Source organism: Apiospora hydei (assembly GCF_038363865.1).
Source record: "Apiospora hydei strain CBS 114990 chromosome Unknown utg000005l_segment0_segment0, whole genome shotgun sequence".
Taxonomy (NCBI): Eukaryota; Fungi; Ascomycota; class Sordariomycetes; order Amphisphaeriales; family Apiosporaceae; genus Apiospora; species Apiospora hydei.
Genome location: NW_027117364.1, coordinates 2,133,851 through 2,160,854, shown reverse-complemented (window position 1 = coordinate 2,160,854; position 27,004 = coordinate 2,133,851). Strand labels below are relative to the sequence as shown.

Sequence of the window (27,004 nt, the reverse complement as noted above, 5' to 3'; positions counted from 1 at the left end):
AGTCTTGGACTGTCCACCGAAGTGGGTGGGTAGATGGATAGATAACTTAGTTGGTTATAGAATATATAAATATTTACAGGAAGAGAGCCATTGGGACCGACTACATTTGGATAGGCGCGAGACTATCCAGATGACATAGCGGTAATAGCTCCGTAACCCAGGGTATCGAAGAATGTAAAAGATGGGTAGGTATGTGAACAGCAGCCTTCCGCGCCGCTTTCTTTTGGCCCATATGTCCCTCCCTGGTCAAGCCAAGGGTCTCGGGCGCCCGAGAAACTCCGGGGAAAACAAAAGACAAGCACAAGTATTCCGCCGCCCGGCATCGAAACCGGATCCGCATGTCTCATGCTCATAATACATGGTGTCGGAGAACAAAGAAAATCGAGGAAAACATGGGAAATCGTGTCCTGGGACATGAGCGCTGGGGGTGTCACCGTGGTGGCCAAAGTCCATCCAAAAGGCCCACGCTCTTTTTCGTCTCTCCCTCAGCACGTCCGAAGTCGCCTGTTGTATATATTGTTGATAAACATTAGAAATTATGTGCGCGGTTCCACTCCTTCGAGAATTTTTCTGGCAAGGTCGATTCGCCGCCGGTAGAGTCTGCTCTCGCTGCTTGCTCGACCGTTCTCAGTTATACCGAGCACGCATTTGCCGAGGCTCGCAACCAGTCTTTGGACGAGGATCTGGTCCTCCTTGGGCAGCATTTCTATGGCTTGTTGGTCGCCGCCCTGCACACTTTCGCATATGCTCGCCGTTTCGCTCATAAGGCTCTCGGATATCTGCTTAAGGCCCTGATCTGGCGATTCCCTGGGTGATGCTCCGGGCGTCAAGACACCATTGGATCTTGATTGGTGCACCACTGGGGAGCTGCGGGTAGTACCAGTCGAACTTATTGAAGCAGCTCCAGGGCGATGCTTATAGGCGGCCGTGCTGGTCGCGGGACGCTGATGAATGGAAGCGCGCTGCTGCACTTGCTCCATGGTGGTATCGCCAGCGATGCTGCTGAAGCCGAACGTAAGACGCTTGGCCCCCTCGGGTGAATGGGAACGCGACCTCTCGGGCATGGTTTCCTCGGGAGATTCCTCGGCAGCTGAGGTTTCAGCCCTTGTGAGCCTCCCCTCGGTTGCCGTAGCAAAGGAATCAGTGCTAGATACGGATACGTCGCTCCCTCGCCTACGTCCGCGCTTGGTGACCACCAAAGGTCCACGAGCGGTTTCGACCGAGTCCTCGGAGTACTCGGAGCTGTAGCTGTCCCGGTTGCCCTTCTGCAGCATTCGCCTTTGGGTCATGCTCCCCATAGCACTATGCAGAAAGAAGTGCTCATAGTCGAAGGCATCTTCACGGTCTTCATGCGACATCTGGTTTTGGACGGAATCGTGGTAAGATGACTCGCCGCTTTCACTGTCGAGGTCGACTACATCCACAAAGCCATCGCCTGCCTCATCTTCATAGCCGTCCTCCGTCTGCAAATCGTCGTCGTCATCGAATTCAAGTCCTGTTTTGCTCGGGGATTGAACGTGTATTTCCGCCGGGGCAAGCTTTGTTTTTGGCGAGTATGGCTCTTCAAGGTCGGTGTAAACAGATATCTCATCTGATAACCCGCTGACGACCCTTGCCTTGGTATCCTCTTCTTGAGCGGGAGTCGTTTTGCCGTTAACCGATGCCGCATTCTCACTCAATGCGTCCGCTTGCTCAGTATCGCCGTTGGTGGCTGCGTACCATTGCTCGACACGAGCATGAGTAAATGGGCTTGGCGTTCGCAGGCTTGATAGACTTCGGCGTTTCATGTTGTCCTCGCGAGCCTGGTCTCGCAGAGCAGAGAGTCGCCCTTTTGGGTCTGTCATATGGTCCTTCAGCTCTCGCATCTGTGCGGTAGAGGCAGATCTTCTCAGGCCCTTTTCATTGAACGAGCCAAATGTAGGACTGAGGAAGGACTCGAGCTTTGAACTTTCAATACTAGCTCGAGCATTTTCGAGATTTTGGGGCACTTCATCCTCGTCCAAAGGCTCCAGGACGACTTTAGTGTCGTGCAGTGAAGCCTTGCTCTTCGCAAACGTTTGGTTGCCATAGAGCGAGACCTTCGGGCTTCCCTCTTCCTCCTCCTCGTCCTCCTCCAGGAAAGGGTCCTCTGGCGGCATATATTCAGCGCTTCGTGATCCTTTCAGAGGTCGCCTATAACCGCCTGCTGTGCCCAGCGCGCTCGACGCTCGGGGGAGAACATGGGGGCTGACTTGCCCTCGGTCGGAACGTTATTCTCGCTCGAGATGCGGCTGTGCCCGCGGGGGTTCTTCGGCCCGGTAGATTCATTAGTGCTGTGTATTGCGGTAACAGGTCGTTGAAAAGATGGCGAGGGCGTAGAGTCTGATCCATATGAAGACATGGACGTTCTGGCACGGTTAAGGTTCCCCTCCATCGTCTATGTTTGACGGTTAGCACAACAGCTCGCAGCGCAAGCGCATATTTGCATGCAGAATAACCACCAGCACTTACCGTGAGCCTCCTTTTCGCATTCGCCAGAATTTGCTCGGCTCTCCGACTCAGGACTGTCGAGTATCGGTCCTCCTGCGTCGGAGTAAAAGTCTCGCTAAATTCCTGGGTGGTAGGGGTCTCATCTCCAGTTATCGAGGCCTCGTCGTACGCGTATGATGCAGCATTGCTCTCTTCGTCGTCGCCCTGGAAAACGCTATCGTCGACACTGGCTGTGTCGTCAAAATCTGCAAACACCCTGTGATTGTCTCCATTGGTGATTGTGCTTGTTGAATCCATCGAAAAACGCCGGTCGCGATCTCGGGATAGTATGGTCTGCCCTGAATGCTTCTTCCTCAGTGTCTCGTACACCATATTCATCGCCTCTGGTTGCTGAAGACTATAGACGGAACTCGCCCGTCGCGCACCAGGACCGCCGACTGTACTTTCATTCTCCGTAACCTCGCCGATATCTGACAGCATGGTGCCATTGCCGTATATGATGGGAGTCGTGGGGGTGATAGGAGCGGCCGGAAAGGCGGGTGCGCCAAGATCGAACTGGTTCATGTCGAAGCCATTCGCACTTTTCCACATCATGAGAGGCGATTGCGACCTGTCTGGCGAGGAGACGTTTCCGGGGTCCCAGTCGGGCAAGATCATGTCGGGGTTTGTTAAAGTAGGCGAAGCCGGCATCGACGGGTGCGGGATCGAGCGAGCAGAGCCCGTCGACCCCGACTTGCCATGGCCACGGTCTTTAGAAACGTCTGCCACTGCCTGCATGGCCATATTGGCAATCATTTGGTAGTACTTGACCCACTCAGCGAGTCGTGGGCTGCAGCCTGCGTCGATTGCAGGGCTTAGAAGGTTTGCTTTTTCGCAAGCGCGTCGCGAATAAATGAACGAGAATTGTGTCTTGGGCTTGGACCTGAGTGAGTGCTTGCGACAAGTCGCCCGCGGTTTTCTGCAATTTGACCAATAGCCACCTCCTCCAAAAATTAGGGGCTTGTCTTAGAAGGGCGGTTTGTGATTGAATCGACCACCTCGTCTCTCGCTGATGCCGTCAGCTCATAACGTTTCTTTTTCCCGGCGTTGCAGAGTTCGCGATGCGTAATGCGGCAGGGTCGAGAAGCTCAGCAGGCGGTGCGGGTAGCTATCAAGCGAGGGCGGGACGGAGACTCGGATCGCAATTCATGTAAGTATCGAGAAAGAGGGAGTGAGGGCTCGATGCCGGCTTCGACAAGGCTAATATGGAGTGGGCAATCCAGTCGCGAGCAAACCTGGCACTATGGAAGCTCGAGGTCTGAAGCTATGCGGATCGCGTCGGCATGGTTGGAGGCCCTGGTCGTAAAATGAAGGGAATGCAAACGGACAACGAAGCCTGGCCCGTCTTTCTTTCTTACTTCTGCCAACTCTGCGCGATCCCGATTCCTGATAGGGGATGATCTCCCACACCCTCCAGCTTTCCTGTCGGAGAGGGCCTGTCAGTGTATCTGGAGATTTGCAGGTTCAAGGAGCCCCGTGATTGGGCGTTCAAGCAGCAGGTCGTTGGCCGGATGGAGCACAGGCAGACGGGGGCCTATCCCAGTCGCTTTTCTTCTTAGCTGATTGGGGGGCAGCAGGGAAAAGAACAAAGGATATTGCGATGGATGACCCCTCCACGCACGTTCTCAGTTCCTGGTCTCGACCCGCTCGCTCAGCTCGAATCCCTGGCCAGCCCTGGCCTCTTGGTGCCTCTTGGGGCCTCTTGGGGCCTCTTGGGGCCTCTTTGGGACTGTGGTGCCTGGATCGTAATTGCACTTACGAGTTATTTAACCATTCGGGACGATGCTAGGCTGCAACCGGGCAAGCTCGGCTCGAAGCGTTTACTCGTATGTGGAAGAGTTGAGATTTCTCACAACAAGCCAGGTTCTCGAATCTCACCCGCTCCGGCAATTCGTTGGTTTTAGGTGCGTAGCACGGCTGAACTCGGCACCCTTGGTGGCTTCTTCTTCAGTAGGTGACGGGACGTTCCTTTTCACTTGTGGAGATGCATCGCAATCAAGCCATGCGCGCTGGGGACGGTTGAGTTTAGACGAGATGAACTGAGATGGTTTTTTATGAGCTCACTATGCGGCACAATTAAGCACGTAATGCACAGGTGCCCGTGTTCGGTCCATAGAACTAAACTCCTGCAAAAGTAAGTACCTACCTATGCCTAATGCATGATCGAGGTTACAAGTAGGTAAGAGAAGGAAAAGTATTCCGAAAGGGTAACTGCATGTCAGAATAAATGCAAAACATGCACATTCGGGCTGAATGTTCTCCAGGAACCCTGCCAGCCTACTGCTGAACGGCTTAAGACGCCTGGGCGCTCCGATTTCTGCCCTGGAGGGTGTGGAAGTGAGGACCTTGTAGCCCAGAAAGAGTCCGAGCACCCGTTTGTCATTGATTAATGCCAATGATGTTGGGCGATAAACCCGGCACTTGCAGGTACGCAGCCACCACACAACATACACTGCATTGTCGCTTTCGCATACTTCCAATAGTAGCAAGCATTCCGTGCCGGCGATTCCCACGGGCTGATTCTGTTCTCGTATCTTGCAGGACAGGACGACGGCATCGGTGACGAGATACACGGGGGCTTGGCTATACTACTGTACTATCAAACGTCCCATCCAATAGTGCTACTACCTCTACCTACTTAGTCATTGGGCCGCTTGGCCATATAATCCACACAAACGGGCCTACCTGCCTATCGCAAATCAAACTGTCGGCCTCGCTTGATATTGAGTTAGGCCAGCGGGACGCTAAAAGGGATGGCTCCATCGCCTAGCACGAAGCAGCGATGAGGGCGATGTTTCCACATGGGAACACATGGGGACCTTGCGCAAACTTGCGCAGCTCAAGCATCTCTACACGCACAAGAATACCCCGGTGCAAGAAAAGGAGAATTACAGGGAGAGTGGACTCGCGAAAACGGGACTGCCTCCGGATTTGTTTCAACATGTTGTATCAAGGCCACACTGCATCGCAAGGCTCCAGATGCCAAGAGTAAGTGCCGTTAGGCCTTGACTAGATAAGAAGCGGGTGCAGACAAGGGACCTCTGGAAATGAACATTAGGAGGAGCCTTCAGTCATCCACAGCCGCATTCGCAGCCGGGTTGTTGGTAAGATGAGTCGCATGCCTTTCTGATATGTATCCATCTAGATACCTACATACAACCTCACTCTCGGGACTTGACCTTCAATTTGAGGAGTTCCTCCGAGTTCCTGTACGCGATACACTCCAGCTGCTCGGGTGTTACCAACCCGCTCTGTTCCAGGTCTTGCATGAACCTAAGCCCGTCTTCGTTCTTGGCGAACGGGTAGTCGACGGAGTAGAGAATCCTCTCGATCTTGGTGTTCCGCAGGATGGTCGCCATCGGGTCGATGCTCCAGACCCCGCTGGTGGTGATCCAGAGGTTGGTGTCGTAGACCTCCCGGAACGGGCGCTCGCGGGCGCCCCACCGCGGCGACAGCAGCATGATGCGTTGCAGCATGAACGGCAGCATCTCGCCCATGTGGCCCGCAATGATCTTGAGCCTACGACGCTTGGGTGTTAGTGTTGCTCTTTAGGGATGGAGATCGCATGGCCCAGGATGGATAAATCCCCAAACCCACTCACCGGGGAAACCGGTCGAACGTCCCCCGCGGCGAAGAGGCGAAGAATGTGCAGGCCGACGTCCGCGTGCCAGCCCCAGCCCGACGCGCTGAGACTAAGCGTCGCGGACTTGGCGAAGTTGCCCGTATATAGAAGATCCGTCTGCTCCGGGGTCGGCCAGGTCGGGTGCAAGTAGATGGGCACGTCAAGGTCCTGGGCAGCCTGCCAGAAGCCGTCGTACTCGGGCCCGTCGTAGTAGGTATTCCCCGAGCGGTTGTCGATGAGGGCCCCGACGAAGCCCTGTATCTCCCGCACGCACCGGGCCAGCTCCTTCGCGGCCGCGTCGGGGTCCGCCATGGGCAGCACCGCGAAGCCGGCGAAGCGGTCCGGGTGCGCCCGCACGGCGGCGGCGAGCTGGTCGTTGGCGGCTTGGCACTGGGACACGCGCATGGCCCCCGGCCCGTGGGAGACGACCTGCATGAAGATGTTGTTCTCGTCCATCGACTTGAGTCGGATAGGACCAATGTCCGCGAGCTTCTCAGCGACCCCGGGGATGCTGCCCAACTGCTCCGAGTACAGCTGCTTCACATCGTCGGCATTCTCAGAGAGGAAGTGCTCCTCCAGTGTGATCAACGGAGGCACCATTCTCACCCAGGTATCTTGGAATGACTTTGACGGCTTGCGAAGTCGTTATCTGAAAGTTGAGGAGATACTGTAGTGGTTGGTGGCATGAGCTGCACCTCGGACTTCCGCCAGAAGACCGAGAGAGTTTGCGCCCTGCATTAACCTAGACCATTCAGACATCAGCACCTCGTAATCGGGATGTCAAACAACAAAAGGGTCATGGTTACTCGAGCGTACAGAAAACATCCAGAGAGATAATCCCGCCCAGCATTATATAAAACAAAGTATTGCCATTTGTTGGTATATACCTATATAAGTTACGTAGGGTAGAATTCACGGGATCAGCCTCCTGTCAGATCTGCTAGTGGCCTACAGTTCCAGACACAATAAGATTCCATCTAATAACAGGCGCAGAATATCGGATGGCACGCATCACATACTTACACACACCGCTTGCATGACGAAGCGAGATAGATATGTGTGCCAGTATTCTTCATAAGCAATGCATTGATTGACGTACTCAGTCCTATCTATGACCGGGTGTGTAATGCTTTGAGCTTTGGGTGCTAATGCAATATGCTACCGATCGGCCTTGACATTGTTTGACCTCAAGCTTTATGTCTCGTTGCTGCTGTCTTCCAGACCTACATCTCAAAGTAGCTGTGGTAGGTGACAGCCAACAGTGGAGCTTCAGCGGCTGCTCACAGTGGGGTCGGTCGCGCTGGGTTAAAATCTCAACATCTCATTTCCCAGACCGTTGATTGTACACTTCCTCTCAACTCCCACAACAGCAAAGATGGCAATACCTACGAATTTACTGGGTAAAACTCAGCTCAGGGATCAACTCAATCGTTGATCACTTCATACCAGCGGCTTTGCTCATATTCACGTAAGTTCAAGCTGTTATACTTCTTGTATATCTCCCATTTCTATGATGACTACCAACAAGAATTCTGCAATTCTGAAAGGATCCTCTATGGATAGTCTTCGGATATTTCCTTGGATCTAAAACGTGGATAACTCTCTTGACCTGATCAGAAATATTCCCTTTCCAGCTTTTGCTTGAATGCATTTATCATCTGAAGCTGACGAATCAATACAGACTATGCGCAGAGTCCCGTGTCCCTGATCTAGCCCTCCATCGGGATAGAGGGAGGGTATCGCGCGCCGGCAGGAGTGAACTTGCTCAAAGTCTCATCTAGCTCCTTCATGTCTTGCTCAGACAGCTCTACCACTTTGGCGTTCTCGTTCACGCGGTCCGCCGTCGTAGCTCCGGGAATGGGAACGATCTCGGGCATGCCAGGTCGCTTGGACACGGCCCTTGTCCAGTTGATTGCCAGTTGCGCAGACGTGCAGCCCTTTTTCTGGGCCATCTCCTCGACTTGGTGAGCGAGCTGGATGTTGATGGGGAAAGTATCGGGCTGGAACCGGGGGTAGTGGCGCAGCATGCTATCCTGGGGGATGTCGTCCAACGACTTGATCTGACCCGTCAATATGCCACGGCCGATAGGTGAGTAGGCAACGAGGGGGATGCCATGCTCCGCGCAAGCAGCCGCGACACCGTTGTCGAGCACATCGGTTGCGAACAGTGAAAGCTCAACCTCGCAAGCCACGATCTTTGTGATCTTGGCCGCCTCGTGAACGGTTGACGCCTTGACTTCGGACAGCGAGATGCCACCGATCTTGCCAGTCTGGACGTATTCCTTGTCGATGACGCCAAAGGTTACCTCGAGGGGTGTGTTGGGGTCTCGGCGGCCATACTCGAACATGTCAATCTTCTTGCGTCCGTTCAGGAGCTTGATGCAGTTGTCCAGGGTTCTCCGGACACCCTCAGGGGACCCGTCTATGCCAGATGGACCCATGCCGCCTTTGATGCTGAGCACGACCTTCTCGGCATCTTCTGGATACTTGGCGAAGTAGCGATCCAAAAGGGTAAGACTGTTGTGGTCGGGAGTTCCGTAGAACTCGCCTCCGTTCCAGAAGTTCATGCCATTCTCCAGTGCCGCGCGCATTGTCTCGAAAGCTTGCTCCTCGGAGCATGGGTTGGCGCGCCACGTGAGACCCTGGATTTGTTAGACCTCATCGACTATGATGATGGCGGGGTTCGATTCGTAACATACCATGAGGCCGAAGCCAATGGGGCCAATCTCCTTTCCCATCAGTTGAGGCATTTCGATAAATGAGAGAATGCGTATGCGAGTGAGAGCAGGGTGTTAGTAGTTGAGTTGGTGCAAATGTATGGCTGAGACTGGTTCTGCACAATTGTGTGGTTTGAGCAGGAGTTTTTCTATTTTCTGCGGGGTCTCGATGCGTCTTTATACAAATGGCATTTACCACGATATCTGCAGTTCGGATGGATTTTTACCCATCTATTACAAAAGCCCACAACCATGGCCTGTCCTCCTGGCCCCTCCGACGCGTAGCCGTGCAAACTCCATGACGACAATGCCGGGGCCATCGGCATTATGTTAGACTTGTTGCATATTGCCGTTCCATTGTATCTATATGCGGGCGAGAGTTAAGCGGACTTAGTGTCGGGTTTATAAAATCCGTTGCGCCTCCGCCCGAAGCTCACCCCGAGAGCCATTGATAGGATTCAGATCCTCGGACCCGTGAGATTGATTGTTTCCCTAGGTTCTTTGAACAAATTTCGGGAACAAATTGCATCACATGGCTTCCTATCTAGAAAGGCGAATGTACATGGTAGACTGAGACGACACCGCATAAGTATACAGGCTGAAGAAAAAGGCCCCACCACTGTAGACCTGTAGGCTGTAGTACCCCTCCATCCGTTGCAAGTATCGAGGGCCCTGGAGATAAGCTCTTCCTCAACACATTGGATCCTTTGCGGCCTCGAAATGTGAAGGCCATCGCATCTTGATTACCGTAAAAATGGATTCCGGAGTTGATGAAAATGAGCATCTATACCCGACTCTGCAGTAGGTACCATCTCAATCCTCGCGTATTTTGTCTGGGGGAAGCAAGTTCTTCTCCGGCGCGCTGTGTGTGCGCTGTCGCAAAACGACGAAGCTTGTCAACGGACTGATTACTTACTTGTGCGATCCTTTCTTACAGTCCGCTCAAGCTATTCGATGCAGCAAAGTCTCAAGGCAGATATTTGTACGCATGCGCGCCCATGGTGCGCTATAGCAAGGTAGGCGATATTTCTCTTCGGATACGTCTCTCTCTCTCTCTCGATCTTTAGCACCGCCGTTGGGGTCTTTTGGGCTTGCGCAGCTTTGGGGTAGTAACCGCCCATATCTTGGGACCTGAATGTTAAACACACCTGCGCAACCACCTTATAGCTCGCCTTCCGCCAGACCGTCCACCACTATGGCACCAACCTGTGCTGGACCCCCATGATCCTGGCCAAGGAGTTCAACCGCTCCGCCGTGGCCCGGGAGAGCGACCTGAGCATATCCACCAGAGAGGAAGGCGGACCCGAGGCCCGGGTGCCCACCATCGCGCAGTTCGGCGCCTGCTCCCCCTGGAGCTGGCGCGGGCCTCGAGCCTCGCGGCGCCCTACGTGAGCGGCGTGGACCTGAACTGCGGGTGCCCGCAGTCGTGGGCGTGCGCCGAGTCGCTGGGCGCGGCGCTGATGGACCGGCGCGAGCTCGTGCGCGACATGGTGGTCGAGACGCGGTCGCGGCTCGCCCGCGACGGCTGGGCCGTGGGGCTGTCCGACGAAGACGTCGAGTCCCCGCGGGGCCGCAGCGTGACCGTCAAGATCCGCGTGCACCAGGACCTGCGCCGGACCATGGACTTCATCGACACGGTCCTCGGCGATGATGGGGCGTGTGGGTGGAAGCGCAACATCGACTGGCTCACCATCCACCCTCGGACGCGTAAGACGCCTTCGAGTACGCCGATCGATTTGGAGGCGCTGGAGATCCTGACCGAGAAGTACGGCAAGCGGGTTCCCATATTAGTGTCCGGCGATGTCTTCACGTTACGCACCTTGCCCTACACGAGTCACCTCCTCGATGACGGCAACCACACGCCGACTTTTACTTCTTCTACTGGCCCAACTGTGGCCACGACTACCACAACCTCGTCATCAAACTCCCAACACCAGCAGCTTCACCTTCCGAACCTCTCGGGTCTCATGTCCGCCCGCGCCCTCCTGGCCAACCCGGCCCTGTTCGCGGGCTACGAGACGTGCCCCTGGGAAGCAGTCGATGTGTTCCTCGCGAACCTGGCGCGTGCGCCGCTGATTCTCAAGTCAAGCGTCCACCACCTGACCGAGATGCTGGGCCCGGGCTACGGGGCGGACAAGCGGGCGCTCATAGGAAAGCGGGATCGGGAGAAGCTCACCAAGTGCGGGACTTGGATCGACGTGCTCGACTGTCTAGAGGAGTTAAGGGCCAAGGCCGGGTCCGCCACAGCAGCAGAGAAGCGAGTGAACAATACTCGGTGACGAAGTAGACCAGCTTCGTTTTAGTTGGGTAGAAACCTAGAAGATACATACCGACATCATGCCTAAACGAGGTTCTAGTTGCTTTCGTAGCCATGAAGTGGAAGAACATATATGAATCAAATCAATGATTAATCTTGCAGAGTACCCAATTGTCCAAATCCTTACATCGATCTACATATCACTTCTAGCGTAATTCAGTCCGATCACATTGATCGCATATTCTCAATAGGTTAGCATCGCTGTATTAGGTCATTATACGCGAGTGACTATGTGCTACATGGAGGGTTCTCCTTTCCGGGTATGCCATGAAACTCCTTGAAGCAAAACGAGCCCCAGAATTACGCCTAGCCAAAACTCCAAGGTTAAAAAATCCCAATGCAAAGCCTCGCAGGGGGAAACAAATGCCGAGTTACATGCCCCCCTTTAAAACGCCGGCTAAATAATCCTCTGTGCGGGTGGAACAGAAGGAGGAATGGCGATGGAAAGAGTTAACTTGCCGATCGCTGGATGATAGTAGTGTACAATCGAAGAAAGGCATTCTGAAAACAACTCGGCGGGGGAAGTACCTAACCTAGTGAACGCCTATTCACTCGTCCAGAACTTCACCCTCGTCCTCCTCGCTGTCCCTGCGCTGCCGCTTCTGATCCCTATTCTCGTCGGAAACCGGTTCGTGCTCTTTCCTCTTAGCAGGGCTAGAAAAGGCCTCGGCGTTCCTGCTGTCGTCCTGGGCAGTATGCTCATGGGTAGCAGGATCATTCGCAGCCTCCTTAAGGGCAGTGTCGGAATCGCCTGGGCCAGTCTGTGGTGGGCCCTGCGATTCAGGGTTTGCGAAAGATCCTCCCTTAGAGCTCTCGTCAATGTCCATAGCATCGTCATTAGCTTCGATGGAGGATGTGCCGTTAGCTGTACTCTTAGCAGCGCTCTCGTTTGCAGCAGTCTCATCATTACTGTGACCGTTTGCTCGCCCCTTGGATCGCGGCTCTGGACTCTGGGTCTGGTTTTCCGTTCTGGGTGACACATTCGTGCTGGAACCCTCACCCGTATTCCTAGTCGAGTCGAAGTTGAACCCAGGCGAGCCTTGATATGATGGGTTCTCCGCTTTCCTAAGAGGGTTCTCCTTGTAAAAGTCCACCATGATGGCACATGCTTGTTGCATACGCTCCTCGTTCCCTTCCAGTGCTATCCACCATGGCTTGCCGCCGAGGTCGGGGATCGTCTGCTTGGTAATGATGCTGGCAAAGAAAATGCTGGACAGCGCCACGTCGCGTGATTCCACGAGCAGCGGCAAGACTGACAGACATGAATCGTTGCAAAAGGTCCATGCGGATTTCCTCAAATCCTTGTTGTGGATGCAATTGAGTTCCTCCAGCAGCTTGTAGAGGATTTGGTAGGGGTGCGTAATGCTGAGGTCGAAGGTCAGGTACTCGAGCATGACTTCTTCGTAACTAAGGATGGAGTCGCGCCAGCGCCAGTATTCCTTAGACTGCTCATCGATAATCAGATTGGCGTTCTTCTGGGCCACCTTGGCCACCGCGATAATGATATTCTTCGTCTTGGCACCGTTCTCTTCGGTCTTGTTCGCTAGAAATAATGCCGTTGCAGCAATGTTCTGTACAGAGGGAATGGCCGGTCAGCTTGTCTGATGTATGCAGGGTTTGTGGGCAATCGGGCAGGAGCAACCTCGCACGATGGGCCAGATCCGTTGGAGGGACGCGAAAGAAGGCGTGATGGAAAAGAAGTGCAACTTACGTAGTGATGGATCCCGCGCTTCTCGTCCATGCTGCAGCGCATGTAGAACCGATGGAAGAAGACGCCGGCGACGTAGAGCGTGAGCTGGGGCAAGTTGAGCATGATGCCGACATTATATATGAAATTGACGCCTTTGGCACGTCGCAAGCGCTCTTCGGTCGGAGGCATACCCTCAGCAATGCTAGGGCTGCTGTCCACCTCGTCCTGGGTGAACAGCCATTGGTTGGCGGCCATGCTCCTGCGCGCTGCGGGCTCGGTCGCCGTGCGTTCGGGCGATCGCGCACTGCGTGGGCGAGTCGGGGATGGATGGCTACTGTTGTGCGCCGGCGGAGGATAATGGACGTGAGGCGGTGGTGTAGGGACGGCAGGAGGGACGTCGCGTCTCTTGATGGGCGACTTGGAGGATCTGGTGGCTGAGCGTGCACCGTTGGTGGTGGCAGCGGTAGTGGATGAAAGTTGAGGATGCTGTTGCTGCTGCGGGTTCTGCGGAGCTTGAGGTCTCGTGGTGGTCGGGGGTTGGTAACCTTCACGAGCCGGTGGTCGATATCGGTCGATGCTGGCCATGACGAAGCAGTAAAACTAACAGGACTGGCTTCAACTTTCCAGGCGCTCCGTTTAAGTTCGGAAGGTTCGTGGTCGGTGCCGTAGTCAATAAGTCAGGGCGTCTTCTGGGGCGAACTGGGGCGATTGCCGACTTTTGGAAAGCCGGCTGGCCTATGACAAACCAAACACCCTGTTCCAGAGCCTGTTCCAATTCCAAGCTATCCCGGCTGTTATTCCGAGCAAGTGCCAGGCGACGACGGGCGCTCGTCAATCAATGTTCCTTTTTACTTGGATGATGATGGCTGAAAGTACCAACGCAAAAAGCACCCATCGACTGATCGACGGGAGGGCATAAAACAAATAGGAAGCGCTCTTGAAATGCGAAGCGTCTTTGCGACCAGGAGATAATCATGCATAAATAAGTTTGTTCGATAAGGCAAAGTAGGTAAGGTAGCACGGTATTGTACCCAAGCTAACATGAGAGATAGAGAGAGGTACAGGTACTGTTGATGTGTTCCTTTGAGATTGGATCAAATCCGTCAAGTCTGTCCATCCAAACAATGGCACGCACGCCAGGCCCACACCCACCCAACACGACTGTTTGCAATGCAAGCAGCTGTCCATCTTCTATCTTCACTCCAGAGGGGTCATCCCATCACGTGTACACAGGTGGATTGATGGATATATTCAATGTTGTTGGCTCAACTTCGAGATGCAATACATATATTGCCATTGACGAACAAATTAGGGTATCGATTCTCTTTCATACTATTCTATGCAGCTGACATGGCCACAATCAAACGCCTTCTCCATCGTTGCGACCCCAGAGTTTCACAGTTCGGTCATGACCACCACTGACGATCCATCTCGCATCTCTGCTTACGTCCACGCTCGCTACGGGACCAGTATGGCCATTCAAGCTCTGCACCAGCGACCAGTCATCCGCTGAGAAGATGTTGACCTTGTTGTCGAACCCGCTAGACACAAAGAAGGTGCTAGATTTCTTCGGGAGCCGATTTCCCTTATCGTCGAGCCCCGGCTGCACAGTACCCTCCAGGGGGTCGTCCAACCCCTTGTACCACCGCAGATCCGACACGGCGCTCTTGTGCGCGCCTATGCCGCCCGTCCGCTGCACCTTTCTGACATCCCAGCACTTGATCCAGCCGTCGGCTGACCCTGTCAGGACGCGGTGGCCGTCCGAACTCCAATCAAGACCGTGGATGGGCTTGATGTGGCCATCCTGATGACCGTCCAGGATCATGACTGTCCGTCCTGAACGCAGATCCCATATTCTACCGACACTGTCCAGACCTGCGCTTGCTAAGAGCGAACCATCGGTATTGAAGCTGATGGCAAATACACCCCTCGAGTGTCCTTCTTGTAGTAGTAATTCTGTCGTAGTCTCAACATCCCAGAGTCTCCATGTCGTGTCCTCACTGGCGCTAGCCAAGTATCGGCCCGAAGGATGGAACTCGACGCGGCAGACTCGTTGAACGTGACCTTCCAGTGTCGAGAGTGGCGTGTCTTTCTCCAAGCTCCATAGGTTGACTTGGCCTTCGGCGCCGCCCGAGGCCAAATTAACCGAGCTCCGGCTGACTCCTCGCTCGGGTATTGTTGCGCCGGGGAACCAACTGATTCCACTAACTTTGTTGGTATGCCCGCGTAGCGTACCCTTCTCCTCTAATGACGGTATCTCGATCAGTTTGATGCTGCCGCCCCAGTTGCCTGCCGCTACCATCTCGCTGTTGGGCGATATCCTCGTCATACTGACATGCCTGTCGCCTGCCGTCTGACTGCCTTGCAGCTCGAAACCCTGTAGCCTCTCCCGGACCTGTTTACGGAACTTGACGTGCGTGCGTAGAACAATGTTGCTTTCTTCCTTCTGGGCTTCCAGCCGCTTCTTGGCGCGTGGCAGCGAATACCTGGCGATATCTTGTCGTGCCTTGAGAAGCTCCTCGCTTCCCTGTGTGTAGAACTCTTCCTCCTGATCGTCTGCGTCGTCGTCGGCATCCTCCATCTCGACGTCGGGAGTGCCCTCCTCGCCTCCGGCCGCGGCCGCCTGCTCGGCTTGCACGGTGAGTAGTTCGCGTAGACGGGCTCTCCGGTCGGCGGGATCCTCGCCGAAGAGGGTCATGGGTTCGCCGAGCTCGCGGAGCTTCGTGCGCACGCGGCCATCGTCTGTGGGCACGGCTATCGTGTTCGCGAATCGTTTGCGCTCGAACTTGGAAAGGATGGCCGAGGCCTTTTCGGGGGCTATGCCAGCATCTCCGCCAGGAATCTCATAGTCATGGTCGGTTTGTAGGTCCTCCAGGGCGATAGTACGGTCCTGGGATTGAACGTTAGCTACTGGCAGTCGATTGCAGTATAGCAGGGCAGATCGTACCTCTGTTGCCTCCTCCACATACGCCTGACGCGAAGGGTGCATCATCTTGGCGGTGGTTACTTGGACAGTAGGTCTAACCAAACTATCTGTTGTTGTTCGTCGCCTCGAGGAATATTGCGGGGGATATCTTGCGGAAAGAAAGCGGTAAGATGTATCGACTAAAGGCTGTCGAAACCAGACTCTAGAACTTGAGGATTTTGAGGCTGTAGCTAGGGGAGTGAATGCAGAACTTTGGTGGGGCAGGCCAATGTAGCGAAATGGCCTAGAGGCAACTTTTTACAGAGGGTCTTTAGCGCTTTCACTACTGCAGTTTACCAGGCCCAATGGGGCTCGAGGAGTTCTTACAGCTTCAGTTCTCACTCACAATCAACTGAAATAATTGATTCATAGACTGATATTCTATAAAATAGCCTAGACAGCGTCGAAAACTGATGGATTTTACCTTACAACACATTGAAAATAGTCGGATTTCAATATTTTAAGTACTACTCTTATTGATATGAACATCTTGTCGTGGTCTACTCATAAAGCTCAAAGCCGACCAAGTCAGGCGCAAAAGCATCGCCTACAGCAGCGAATACAACTTCGTTCTCACCCGCCACAAACCCATCGACCTCCACCATCAGCCGTCCCGTCTCGTACCAGTCACCGCCCGAGATCGGGAACGCCCACCGCTTGCCCTTCCCGCCATTGACGCCGATGGTCATGTTGCGCGTGTTGGAGCCGAAGTCCCAAGCCGTCCCCAGCGCCGTCTCGTAGTTGATGAAGTCCACGCCCAGCAGCTTGGCGCCGCCGCTCGACGCAGTGACACCGTCGAAGCGTACGATCGCATCGGCAGCAATGTTGCCGATCTTCTGCCCCGTCGGCAGGCACTCGCCTTCGCCGCAGTCCACCGCCGAGGCTTGGGTTGTCGTTGCGTTGTCCGCTGCTGAGTAGTAGCCGGCCGAGGCGGGTGCCGCGGCCTCGGTGATGTCTGATACGACCCAAACCTTCATCTCGTGACCCGCCAGGGTCACCTTTTGGACACCGCCCTCGAGGGGACCCAGGTCTTTGGAGGCCCACACGTCCCGGACAGACTCAGCCGAGGCCACGCCGGCGGCCGCGAGGTCGATCTGGACTGTCTGCGTGTCGTTGCGCCAGTTGGCGATGGCGACCACCTTCCGGTTGTCGGACAGCTCACCGACCCAGAGATCCCATTCTTCCTCGGTGTAGCGGCGGACGAGCTGCGCCTGCTTCCCGAGAGCGTCCTGGTTGATGGCGATGATCTCCTCGTTCGACAAGATGTCGATGGACGCCTGCCCGGCCAGGTCTGGGTCTACGGGGCCCCCGAGCATCAGGGGCGACTTGTTGATGGCCCACATGCTGAAGTGAAAGCGCTCCTCCTCGGCGGACAAGGCATGGAGACCGACTCTGTTGCACCTGTATCAGTTTCGATCTTTCCGATAGGGGCGTAGTTGACTTACATGAGCATGTCCATATCCGCGAAGGCACCAGGCTTGGTGTGCCGATAGTATGGGACTATCTCGTTGGTAATGCGCCAGATGCTCCGCCAGCCGTTGTAGATATCGTTACTCATCCGGTAGGTATTGCCAATCGCACCGGCCCTGGCAATACGTTGTCAGTCAGTGATATTCCATGGTGAAGATCTTGCGTCGCTCACCATTCACCAACGTCGTAACCAACACCCCATTGGCACACGAAGTAGGCCATGTTTCTCTCGAGAGACTCGAGGATGTCGGCCATTTTCTGGAAGCGGGTTGGCGCTATCGCCTCCTCCGAGTGGTAGTCCACCATCGTCGAGCCATTGATCGGATAGCAGTTGTCGTACCTTGCACCAAGTTAAGCTTCTCTGCAGTTATTACACAGCTTGCTTGGAACGCTTACTTGAGTGAATCGCCGCCCCATTCCTCGAATGCATGGGCGTCTTGTTCCTCGTAGCCTGTCTCAACCAAGTCAGTGGAGGACACGCTTGAGAGAAGTCATCATCCCGGGAGGTTGGTCGTCTTATCTTACCCAGACTAGCGGGAAGGACTTCGCTTCCGCATTGCTTGTAGCCGGCTCCGCTATAAAGTCCAAAGTCGAGCCCAAGCCCGTGAATGAACTCTCCCAGGGCCTTGCCGCCGCTAGGGAACAGTGTCGTGTTCCACTGCAAACGGCCCTGCTCGTCGCGGTCCTCGGCGTTCCAGCCACAGTCGGTTGTTACGATCTTGTAGCCTAGCGCGGCGAGGCCAGTGTCAATCAATCCCTGGGCGTTATGGTGGATGATCTCCTCCGTGGGCTCGCATGCATAGTAGTTATACGAGTTCCATCCCATGGGCGGCGTAGGGTAGCGAAAGTTCTTCGCCAAGGCCAGGGACCCCATGAATAGTGTGAGGGAGACAAACATAGCGGCAGAGGGAACTAATCAGTTCTTACGCTCTATTGGCCTGGGAGAGTATCTACAGGAGAGGTGTACTCCCCTATTTATATCTCCCATTACCGGCTTCAGCTGCTTTCTCCGCGCTTCGGGTCAAGGAACCGAGCTCTAGGCGAAGAAGGCGCTCCATTTGAGGCCAAGGAACCCACCTCAGGAGAGAAGAAAGTTTATCCATCCTCTCATCGGCTTTCTACAGCACATTAACCAGTTGTTTTGCGGGGGAGGCACGCAGCAAGGATTCCCCACAAGAGGTGTTTGACAAGGGTGAAAGTCGGGTGGGTTTTCTGTAGCGTTGGAGTAGCTACAAGCGGGCCTATAGAAACCTGTTCCGCTCAGGGTCGCATTCAGGATGTTCGGGGCTTGACTTGTCGTCATGTGAGTTTGGCGAGTGCCCAGAGCTGATGCCATGATAATGAGGTGCATAGCTTCTATAGACAGAAGATCAAGTTTTTATGGAGGAATATGGTATGCTGTCATCCATTTTTGGTGACACAAGTTTCCGACCTTTAATCATCTTGCCGTATTAGGTAAGGCTATGGTTGCCCCTATCTTGGGGTAACCATGGCTGCCCCTGAAAACCAGATATACGCAAAACGTGCAACTGACCATGGCCATTTTGATTGAATGATGTGCGTTATTACACTTGAACCAAAGACATGACATACCACCATGGTGCCCCAATATAGCGATATGTGTAGCATAGGTTCGTCACTCCCTGCCAACATTGGATCCATTTGCCTGGGCGGCGAGCATGTGCTGAATTTGTGTGAGGCTGTCTTTATGTTCAAACAACTATAATAACTCATCGTATGTGACAGAATGTAGGGAGAAAAGCTATTGAAGATCAGGCATTGTAGATAGGTGGACTGCAAAGCAGTGAAGATGCGATTTGACGTGACCCAGTGACTTGACCTTGAGGCATGCTCGTGATAGATGCATCAGATCGGGAATGATTATGTAGAACTACGTTTCATGTTAGATATATGGCACTGGAATTACGATGGCTAAATTTTTCTAGGGCAGCAATCGTGGTTCGCAGGGCTTGGGAACTGGAGCTGGGCACATGAGCCAGCCAGGCAACGACAAAAAGCTGTCTGATTGCCTGAGCAGTCAACAAAAAGGAACTGAATCAAAAAGAGCTGCAAAACCAGTATTTGAACCATTGCAGATTGAACTTATTTCAATTCAACTCAATTCACAACTGTTGCTAATACCACTGCACCACATGACCAAAAAGGGGGTGCCCCACCACCATGAAGCTATCACCATGCCGCCGGGCATCGCCTTACCACCACCACAATACCTCACCCTTCAAACTAAAGCGTATATAATACAAAATTAAACAAAAAAGGAGGCCAAGACAGGCCCAGGAGGTGTGAACAGTTTGCAAGATCACGATTAGTACCGGCGGACAGGCTTTCGGAATTACACCCGAAGGACACCGTAGGCCATGGCACATAGAACCCGCCACTTAAGGCTGGACCTCCCAGACTAGCCGGCTTTAAGAAATCTTCTGTTATTAGGATTTAAGTAGCTCTGCTGGTTTGGTTTGCTGGTTCCTGTTTAAAACCCCAGGCATCAATGGAACAATAAGGACCCCGCCAGGTCAAAGGGTGGTTGCTGGGGAGCAACGCGCTCACTTGGTCACCAAGACGCGTCAGGGCTACCAGCCCTCTTTCATGGCCGTACCACCTGACTTGAACTCCAGAGTTACGTGACTGCCGCAAATACACCTAGCCACCAGGCTGGAATTCAGGATCAATGCCAGCCGCCCGATATAATATACCTCTATCTACCAGCTACGCAAGTCAACACCACAAGACAACCGCACACGAGGCCTCTACTACCGTCAGGTTCCGCCAACATGATATCTCAACATTATGGGCTACGTCTGCGGCTCTGCGTCCCTTAATGGGACGTACTATCACAACAATCCGCCATAGCGAATGCCAACTCCAGTACGGGGACCTTCAACAAGGGATATTGTCAGTGTCACTGAACCTAAGGTGGACATTTATGTTGAACGGGTAGTCAATCAAACCTGGCACCTTCTGGCTCGCAGGGCTCGGTCATCCAAATGCCCATTTGACAAATGAGACAAAGGGGTCTGTTTCTTCGACAATGCTGCCTAGGTAGGTATTGTTGCTGGTCAATCGCATTGTAGAAAGCCACCACGCTTCACACAAATACAAAGCCAAAGGACAAAAAAGGGAATACGTGTTTTATTGATCTCAACCTGATGGACAAATCGAACAAGCCTTTTGTATACCTGGTCGCCACAACTGCAGGTCTTGCATATAAGGCAAGTCGTGACCACCGTTTCAGTTGTATATTTTCCCCAGCAACATACGAAAACACTACACTCACATCACTTACTCTTTTCATACCATCACAATTTACATCTGCTTCAAAATGCCTAACTCATTGTTGGTTCGTCAGCTCAATCGGACGATCATCCGATTTTACAATCTCCAGGACCCTAGGCTGCTTTCCGAGGCCATGGAACCGACGGATGCAGAACTCCGCGTTCTCAGATATGACCTCCAGGATCTTCAACGCAGAAGACATGATAACTCTGCTATTCATGCAAGCGTCGGGATCCTTGACGATATCCTCCGCCAACTGGCTGTGTTCCGCCCCGCTGTAGAGAGCAATCCGGCCGACGAGCGCCATCTTTTGCGCTTTGCGATTGAAATTGGTGGACGGATTACCGTTTTGTGCGGCCATCTTCATGAAGTTGACCATATTTTGGAGACGAAGAAGGACAATGTCGGCTCTGTGTTCGAGTCGCCCATCGAGGTCTTCATCTGTGGAGTGTCTAGTCAGACAAAGGAGGTCATTAACAGTCTCAATCAAGTCTATAGGAGTGACTTCGACGGCTGCCGTATTCCTGCAATCAAAAGGCTGATCACCTCGCACCTTGACAAGGTCGAGTCTAGCGTCAACAGACTCATCGGTCAAGGGCATCATCATGGCTCTGTTCAGTCCATTATGCGCGTCATCGCCATGGCTAGGCCCAGGCTGGCAAAAGTCCCCGACGTTGTTCGCTCAGACTCTTCCGGTCCGTCGCTTCTCGTGGCGGTTTTCGACCTTTTGACACTCGGCGAGATTATCGCGGAGAAGGGAAGGGTGGACACCGGATCCGAATTTGATCAATCCGAGGAGAAGCTGGTGCGGAATATTGATCGAGCGATCCATGATTTCGAGCTCTTTGCATCTGACTTGGTCAAGGTTAGTGAGGATCAAGTAGAGGAACCCGCCGCTTAATGCCGACTGGCGGTCTGGATACGAGTTCTACATGGATGTCGTGTCCGTTGCTAGACCCAAGTGTGTGGGCGTGGTGATAGTATGGCGTCAAGTGACGGCCTATGATCGCTAAGCTCACAGGGGGAGGGAAGAGAAAATGTAGAGACGTAGGTAATAATTGTAGGAAATCAAGTCTTTCGATACTAGCTAAAGCGCTCCGCGCTAGGGGGATGCCTCTTTACGTGATCTGCCCGTCTTCGATGCCAGTAAATCGTAGCGAGTTGTACGGCAATGCCAGCCCCATCCATCAACCACCCCTCGTTGACACCAACCTCTCTTTCTCTCATCTCGTCATAGCGCTCCCTCCCGGCTGGCTACCTCCATAATACATCACACCTGGCTTACACGGACTCCCTAGATACCCGGTCCCAGCGAGGGCCTTGCGATCCATGTCGTCGACGAAGCCCTGTCGGAGGACGCCGAGAGCGAGACCATCCGACCTCGACGTCTCTTCACTTACACCGGAGCTTGTCTCACGATACGGTATTTGGAGCTCTCTAAGAACGCGGCAAAAGGGGACAGCAACTGGAGTCCCCTCTTCAAATGGCCAAATGAGCCAGACACGTTTGGCATATACTGCTACCATGCTTGTCACCTGTACCTCAGCAAGAATCTCTTGACGATTGGGCAATACTGTCCCACAAAGAGCTATAGTCACAAATGTTTCCGTCAGGTGGCTAATTCCATCCGGAAAATCTGCCGATCCCCAGAGGCCTTTTAGGTAGTGCGGGCGCTGTTATGATACGATCGCCTACAGATTCGTGTTGGCCTCATCGAAAGGATCGTCTAGTCTCAAGATGCCGCAGTCGAACATAGTCTGCATTTTCTTCACGAGCAAATAGGTCGAGATCGAAGTGGCCAAGACGCAGCCCGCAATGCTCGGGTGTCCTCCGATCAAAGGAATCTGCACGCTATGCTGCAGGGGGCCTTGAAAGCCTTTCTTCGATTGCCGCTCGGGGTAGTCGTGGTCGATAGCGGCTCTCGCGGGTATTCGCCGTGTACCGATGCTCCCTTCTCGAGCGTGAGCTCCAAGATGAGGGGCTGGAAGATGCTAATACTCTCGGTCCCGACGTGGTTGCGGCCCAAGTAATACTTATTATCCAAGTTCAGCCAGAGGATGCCGGCAGGAGTGAAACTATCACACTGGTAGCTCATGAGACAAACGTGGAGAGGGGATTGCAGACCGGACACGAAAGGCCCGGGTACCAAGTTTGACCTCAGCTCTGGCATCGACCATTTGGAAGGCATCGATGGAGCATCTGGATTGCTATATCATTACTAAAATGGGTAACTCCATTAGCATCTATCTAGTTTAAATCAGTACTAGGATGGGTAAGCAACAGAACCGCCGAAGTTGTGTCTAGGTTAAACGGGCGTCGGTGTAGAGGATTGATGGAACAAGAGGAAATTTACGAAGCTGGGTCTGAAACAGACGGGGTTTGCAATGTTACTCACTGAGTAGTTCGGACAACGAATACAAGATTAACAGTGGACGGTGAATACAATATTGGTCTAGCAAAAGTTTCTGCACTTCCAGATCCGTAAAGGCCATGTGAGATGAATTTGAAAACACTTAGTGTCGTAATCAATCGGCGTTGAGGAATATTGAGAGGGTATATACTATGCCAGCACAGCGCGCGGTATAGAAGGTATATCTCCGCCTCATAAGTTTATCTCACTCCGGGTATGTTGTCATGTCCCCCTTTTTCAAGCCCTGGACATCATTCCCAGAAATAAAGTACTGGGACAGCAGGCGAATAGTACACTGGCTTCCTGCTATACTCAAACCCTATCTGGTATGGCAGAAATGAAAGTACATCGGCGTCTAAGATGTAACTGTCAGCCTGATCATCCGAAAGCTTGCCCGCTGCAGATCGTAGGCTCCTTAACAGGCGCTGTTGTTCTTCCAGTATTTGAAACTCATGATGCTGCGATACCGATGGTGGTATTGTGTAATCCAAGGTTGATATATCTGACTTCTTTGTAACATCGGAAGTAAATCTAGAGGTTATATTTGAGGATCTTTCTCTTTGTATAGATCCTGACTTGTCAATTTTAGGAACCACCCGAGGGGGTGCGGATCCTTGGATGCATTTTTGGTTCCGATACATGTAGTAGACGGTAGCGAGACTGAAGCCACTTTCAAGTTCCTTTGGATATCGCTCATCGTGTCCTGGATGGGAATGAGGTAACCGCCTCCGAAAGCATCGGCAGCGACAATATGCCCGTAAACCTCAAGTGAATACTCGTCGACAACCCATGACCCTGAATCTCCATCAACAACGTCTTTGTGTGCATCAGTATAAATCTTAGAGAAGAGGCTGGAATCTGGGCCAAACAAACCTTGGCATTCGTCCAGGTTGATTATCATCGCATCGACGAAACCAGTCCCTGGACTCAGAAGCAGGCGCGAGGGCAACGCCGAGATGAAGCCTGCCTTGGGACCCTCTGATCCGCTAATCATCAATGCGCGCACACCATGTCCCTTCTTGTCGTGATCAGTGCAAAACGACGGGGGCTTGAGCTCAAGTGATAGTACATCTCCCGTCTTGGACATGGAGGGTAAGAGATTCGGAGCATAACTGTCCAGCTCGATCAACGCCCAGTCGAGGTTTCTATTCGGACCGTCAATAAGTTGGTTCTTGGATTCGTTACTTGTTTTCGCTGAAGGTGTCTTTATGGTACCCAGTCTCCATGACCATGGCGAATACCAGGGATCTGTACAAGGTTCTTGGCATGGCAGCTGTTCGACAGGTTTTGAAGTGGCCAGTATATCGGCGTTCATGAAGAGATTGCTTGAGCAATCGGTCTCCGTATCCGAATCAGAACCCGAGTCCGAATCGCTCCATGGCTCGCCCGATGATCCATCTTCATGGTCGATGGACGATGATGAGTTCTCGCCACCGCTGCCCTCAATCACATGTCCTGCTGTCAATCCATACAATTGAAACTCGCCGTTCTCATAGTCAACTCTCAGAATGCCGCCAAGTGTTGCGCGAGCCTCGTATCCAGATTGGTGTCGAACCGTGATAGGGGTGCCGCAGTAAGTGAATGGCAAAATAGACGGGTCATTATCCCCGAGAGGAGCGAGAACTTCTATCTCGGCTTCATCACCTTTCTTTTCAGGTGGGCGCCCATAAGCAAGGAATTCAAAACTAGGCAAGGTCGAGTCGAGAGGTTGGTAAATAACTCGCACCGCTTGTTTCTTAAAAAAACTTTTGAACGCGCTTGCACTGGTCTTGAGATGCTAGAACGACAATGTATGGCTTGGCAACTTCCTGAGACGATCCCAACACCATCAAACGAATCGACATGGAACACTTTTTGGCCCCAGATTTGGAAATGTGCTTAAGCAATGGGCCCTCAATGCAGTCGTGTACGAGCGTAAATCGATCCAGTATCTTTTGATCAAGAGCTACGTCAAATGACTTTAGCGCTTGAATATCCTTTTCTGCAGGAGGTTTCGGTTTCATATTCTGTGCTAATCTGCCCATAGCGCTAAAAGAACTTCGACTCGACGTTGTTGAGCCATAGGAGAAGGTCTGGTGTTGCGTAGATGCGTCTGAATCTTGCTCACTCGGCTCGGCGTCGGTAGCTTCATGCTGGATTGTATGATCGACGGCTCCCAGCTGAGCAGTATCAGCTCGACTTGAGGAAGTCATCTCGAGCCTCACTCTGAGAAATGGAGACTGGAGTTTTGTTGCAGACATAAGATTTGACGAGTAGCTTGAACAAAAGAAAGCTCACTCAACATGTCTGTTGATCATGAAATCTAAATGTCGGCATGAGGCCCGACGTCAACAATGATGTTCAAGGCTGAGTCGGGGCGGGGTAGTATGCAGGTGGTTCCAAAGAAGGGGTCACAGCCACCCCCAATCTTCCAGTTCTCTGCCTTGTAAATAACGAGTGTAATAAGCGCTAGCTCATTTGGCCACTGCGTGCAGCTGTTGCTAGGTATGCATTGCTCTTGCCTGGGTCTTGATAGGCCTTCTTGGACGGACTGGTACAGCCAAAGCATCACCCGCCACACTACGATGCTTCATGTTCCTATTCTTTCACACTCCAGGATCGATCGTCCAAGTACAACCTGGGGTTGGAGGTTTTAGCTATGCTCTCACTCGACTCGGCATACCCCTTGAAGGACATAAAGGAGGGAAATCTGCAGCGACTCTGCACGCTCCTCTGGAACTGGGAAATATGCGATGCCTGCCGCAAAGGCCACCAACCTTGCCAGGAGTCGGATTGTCCATGGCAAAGATCCTCAAAGTTAGAAACGTTCTTCAACTTCTATAAAGAGATCACATCCAGCTATGTACCGGAACTTCTAGCTGGAAATCTGGCGGCCTTGCGTTCCCATGACGATTTGCTCGACCTCACGAGACCATCAGGTCCCAGCCGATCAGAACGCGAATCGACCTCACAGCGGCATACTTCACCGGGCGAAAGAACGTAGCAACTGCCCCGCTGCCAGCCGATCAGCACCGTGCCGTGAACCTTGCTGTACAAGTCATTTCCATGGTCTCATGTACTGCTAGCAAGCGTGCCTCCGGCGGTGTGCTCGAGCTAGGGAGTCTACCTATCCTGTGGCAGGACGAAGTTAGCTTTGCTGACTTCATATTTTCCGCATTCCCTGTATCCGAACCCCGCAGTATACAACCCGAAGTGAGGTTCGCTATTGCCGCAGCAAGACTGAAGAAAATAGCCGGCTTGCGGTTTGAACCAACCGACGACCTGAGGAATCATCTGAGGCTGGACTCGCAAAATGGGGTCGTGGTAATATACCATCATACCAGTGTGCTCAAAGAACACATCGCAGCACATGAGAAAGCTACAAAGAATGGGTAAGTTGCGTTCCGTACGGCAGGCTCTATCTGTTATCTCCATCTGCTATCTCTATCAGAAACCACTTCTCTAGAGCGAGGCTTACCTATAAGTGATAGAACGAGTTCGCGTACAAGTGCAATACTCGCACAAGTCTCTCGCGAGGTGCTGCATTCAATCCAGATAGTCTTGTTCCCCTTCAACTCGGACTCGGAGGTTCTTCTCCGTAGCCTTGTACGCAAGGAGTCGCTCGACCCCGACTGCACGCAGTACGGCTTCGTAGTCGGCGGAGACGACTTCGCGTACTCCTATTTCGGCTCAAAATTGATGGACCTGTACGAAGAGGTCGATAACCCAAGCCCGAGAGGCTTCATGGAGAAATGGGTTGAACGCAAAAGCGGCGCCCGCTATGTGATGATGGCCACGTTTATCGGTGTCATTATTGCCGTGGTTCTCGGTGTCTTGTCGCTTGCAGTAGGCATATTTCAGTCTTGGGTGGCGTATCAAGCTTGGAAATACCCTGTCTCTACAGGGAATTAGATCTTCTGGGTTTGGTGGAAGATCCAGCTGAGTTGCTTGGTACTGTTGAGTTGAATGATTCTTGTATTCAGTCATGTCATGGACATGAACGCTTTTCCACGCCTATGTAACGCACATTTC

General features: G+C 53.0%; 11 protein-coding genes across 11 annotated transcripts; 2 read left to right on the top strand and 9 right to left on the bottom strand.

Moving 5' to 3' along the window:
- Positions 1-536: 536 nt before the first annotated feature.
- PG997_006152 (uncharacterized protein) lies at positions 537-3,252 on the bottom strand (the record flags this gene model as incomplete). The annotated part of the gene is made up of 3 exons (XM_066810467.1): positions 537-2,126; positions 2,180-2,416; positions 2,491-3,252. 3 exons carry the CDS (start codon positions 3,250-3,252, stop codon positions 537-539), a joined length of 2,589 nt encoding a protein of 862 aa, XP_066669390.1.
- A 2,417-nt stretch (positions 3,253-5,669) lies between these two features.
- On the bottom strand, positions 5,670-6,730 carry PG997_006151 (uncharacterized protein; the record flags this gene model as incomplete). Its single annotated transcript, XM_066810466.1, has 2 exons — positions 5,670-6,035; positions 6,110-6,730. The coding sequence occupies 2 exons, from the start codon at positions 6,728-6,730 to the stop codon at positions 5,670-5,672; spliced, it is 987 nt and encodes a 328-aa protein (XP_066669389.1).
- Positions 6,731-7,839: 1,109 nt separating this feature from the next.
- Positions 7,840-8,880, bottom strand: PG997_006150 (uncharacterized protein; the record flags this gene model as incomplete). The annotated part of the gene is made up of 2 exons (XM_066810465.1): positions 7,840-8,772; positions 8,830-8,880. 2 exons carry the CDS (start codon positions 8,878-8,880, stop codon positions 7,840-7,842), a joined length of 984 nt encoding a protein of 327 aa, XP_066669388.1.
- A 721-nt stretch (positions 8,881-9,601) lies between these two features.
- PG997_006149 (uncharacterized protein) lies at positions 9,602-11,126 on the top strand (the record flags this gene model as incomplete). The annotated part of the gene is made up of 3 exons (XM_066810464.1): positions 9,602-9,648; positions 9,785-9,888; positions 10,015-11,126. The coding sequence occupies 3 exons, from the start codon at positions 9,602-9,604 to the stop codon at positions 11,124-11,126; spliced, it is 1,263 nt and encodes a 420-aa protein (XP_066669387.1).
- Positions 11,127-11,712: 586 nt separating this feature from the next.
- On the bottom strand, positions 11,713-13,439 carry PG997_006148 (cyclin-K; the record flags this gene model as incomplete). Its single annotated transcript, XM_066810463.1, has 2 exons — positions 11,713-12,735; positions 12,876-13,439. 2 exons carry the CDS (start codon positions 13,437-13,439, stop codon positions 11,713-11,715), a joined length of 1,587 nt encoding a protein of 528 aa, XP_066669386.1.
- A 775-nt stretch (positions 13,440-14,214) lies between these two features.
- Positions 14,215-15,846, bottom strand: PG997_006147 (U4/U6 small nuclear ribonucleoprotein Prp4; the record flags this gene model as incomplete). Its single annotated transcript, XM_066810462.1, has 1 exon — positions 14,215-15,846. One exon carries the CDS (start codon positions 15,844-15,846, stop codon positions 14,215-14,217), a length of 1,632 nt encoding a protein of 543 aa, XP_066669385.1.
- Positions 15,847-16,319: 473 nt separating this feature from the next.
- On the bottom strand, positions 16,320-18,187 carry PG997_006146 (carbohydrate-binding module family 35 protein; the record flags this gene model as incomplete). The annotated part of the gene is made up of 5 exons (XM_066810461.1): positions 16,320-17,211; positions 17,265-17,405; positions 17,462-17,629; positions 17,686-17,740; positions 17,815-18,187. 5 exons carry the CDS (start codon positions 18,185-18,187, stop codon positions 16,320-16,322), a joined length of 1,629 nt encoding a protein of 542 aa, XP_066669384.1.
- Positions 18,188-20,638: 2,451 nt separating this feature from the next.
- On the bottom strand, positions 20,639-21,190 carry PG997_006145 (uncharacterized protein; the record flags this gene model as incomplete). The annotated part of the gene is made up of 1 exon (XM_066810460.1): positions 20,639-21,190. The coding sequence occupies one exon, from the start codon at positions 21,188-21,190 to the stop codon at positions 20,639-20,641; it is 552 nt and encodes a 183-aa protein (XP_066669383.1).
- A 75-nt stretch (positions 21,191-21,265) lies between these two features.
- Positions 21,266-22,109, bottom strand: PG997_006144 (uncharacterized protein; the record flags this gene model as incomplete). Its single annotated transcript, XM_066810459.1, has 2 exons — positions 21,266-21,498; positions 21,869-22,109. 2 exons carry the CDS (start codon positions 22,107-22,109, stop codon positions 21,266-21,268), a joined length of 474 nt encoding a protein of 157 aa, XP_066669382.1.
- Positions 22,110-23,531: 1,422 nt separating this feature from the next.
- PG997_006143 (uncharacterized protein) lies at positions 23,532-25,185 on the bottom strand (the record flags this gene model as incomplete). Its single annotated transcript, XM_066810458.1, has 2 exons — positions 23,532-24,678; positions 24,740-25,185. The coding sequence occupies 2 exons, from the start codon at positions 25,183-25,185 to the stop codon at positions 23,532-23,534; spliced, it is 1,593 nt and encodes a 530-aa protein (XP_066669381.1).
- A 540-nt stretch (positions 25,186-25,725) lies between these two features.
- On the top strand, positions 25,726-26,884 carry PG997_006142 (uncharacterized protein; the record flags this gene model as incomplete). The annotated part of the gene is made up of 3 exons (XM_066810457.1): positions 25,726-25,789; positions 25,947-26,364; positions 26,464-26,884. 3 exons carry the CDS (start codon positions 25,726-25,728, stop codon positions 26,882-26,884), a joined length of 903 nt encoding a protein of 300 aa, XP_066669380.1.
- Positions 26,885-27,004: the final 120 nt, after the last annotated feature.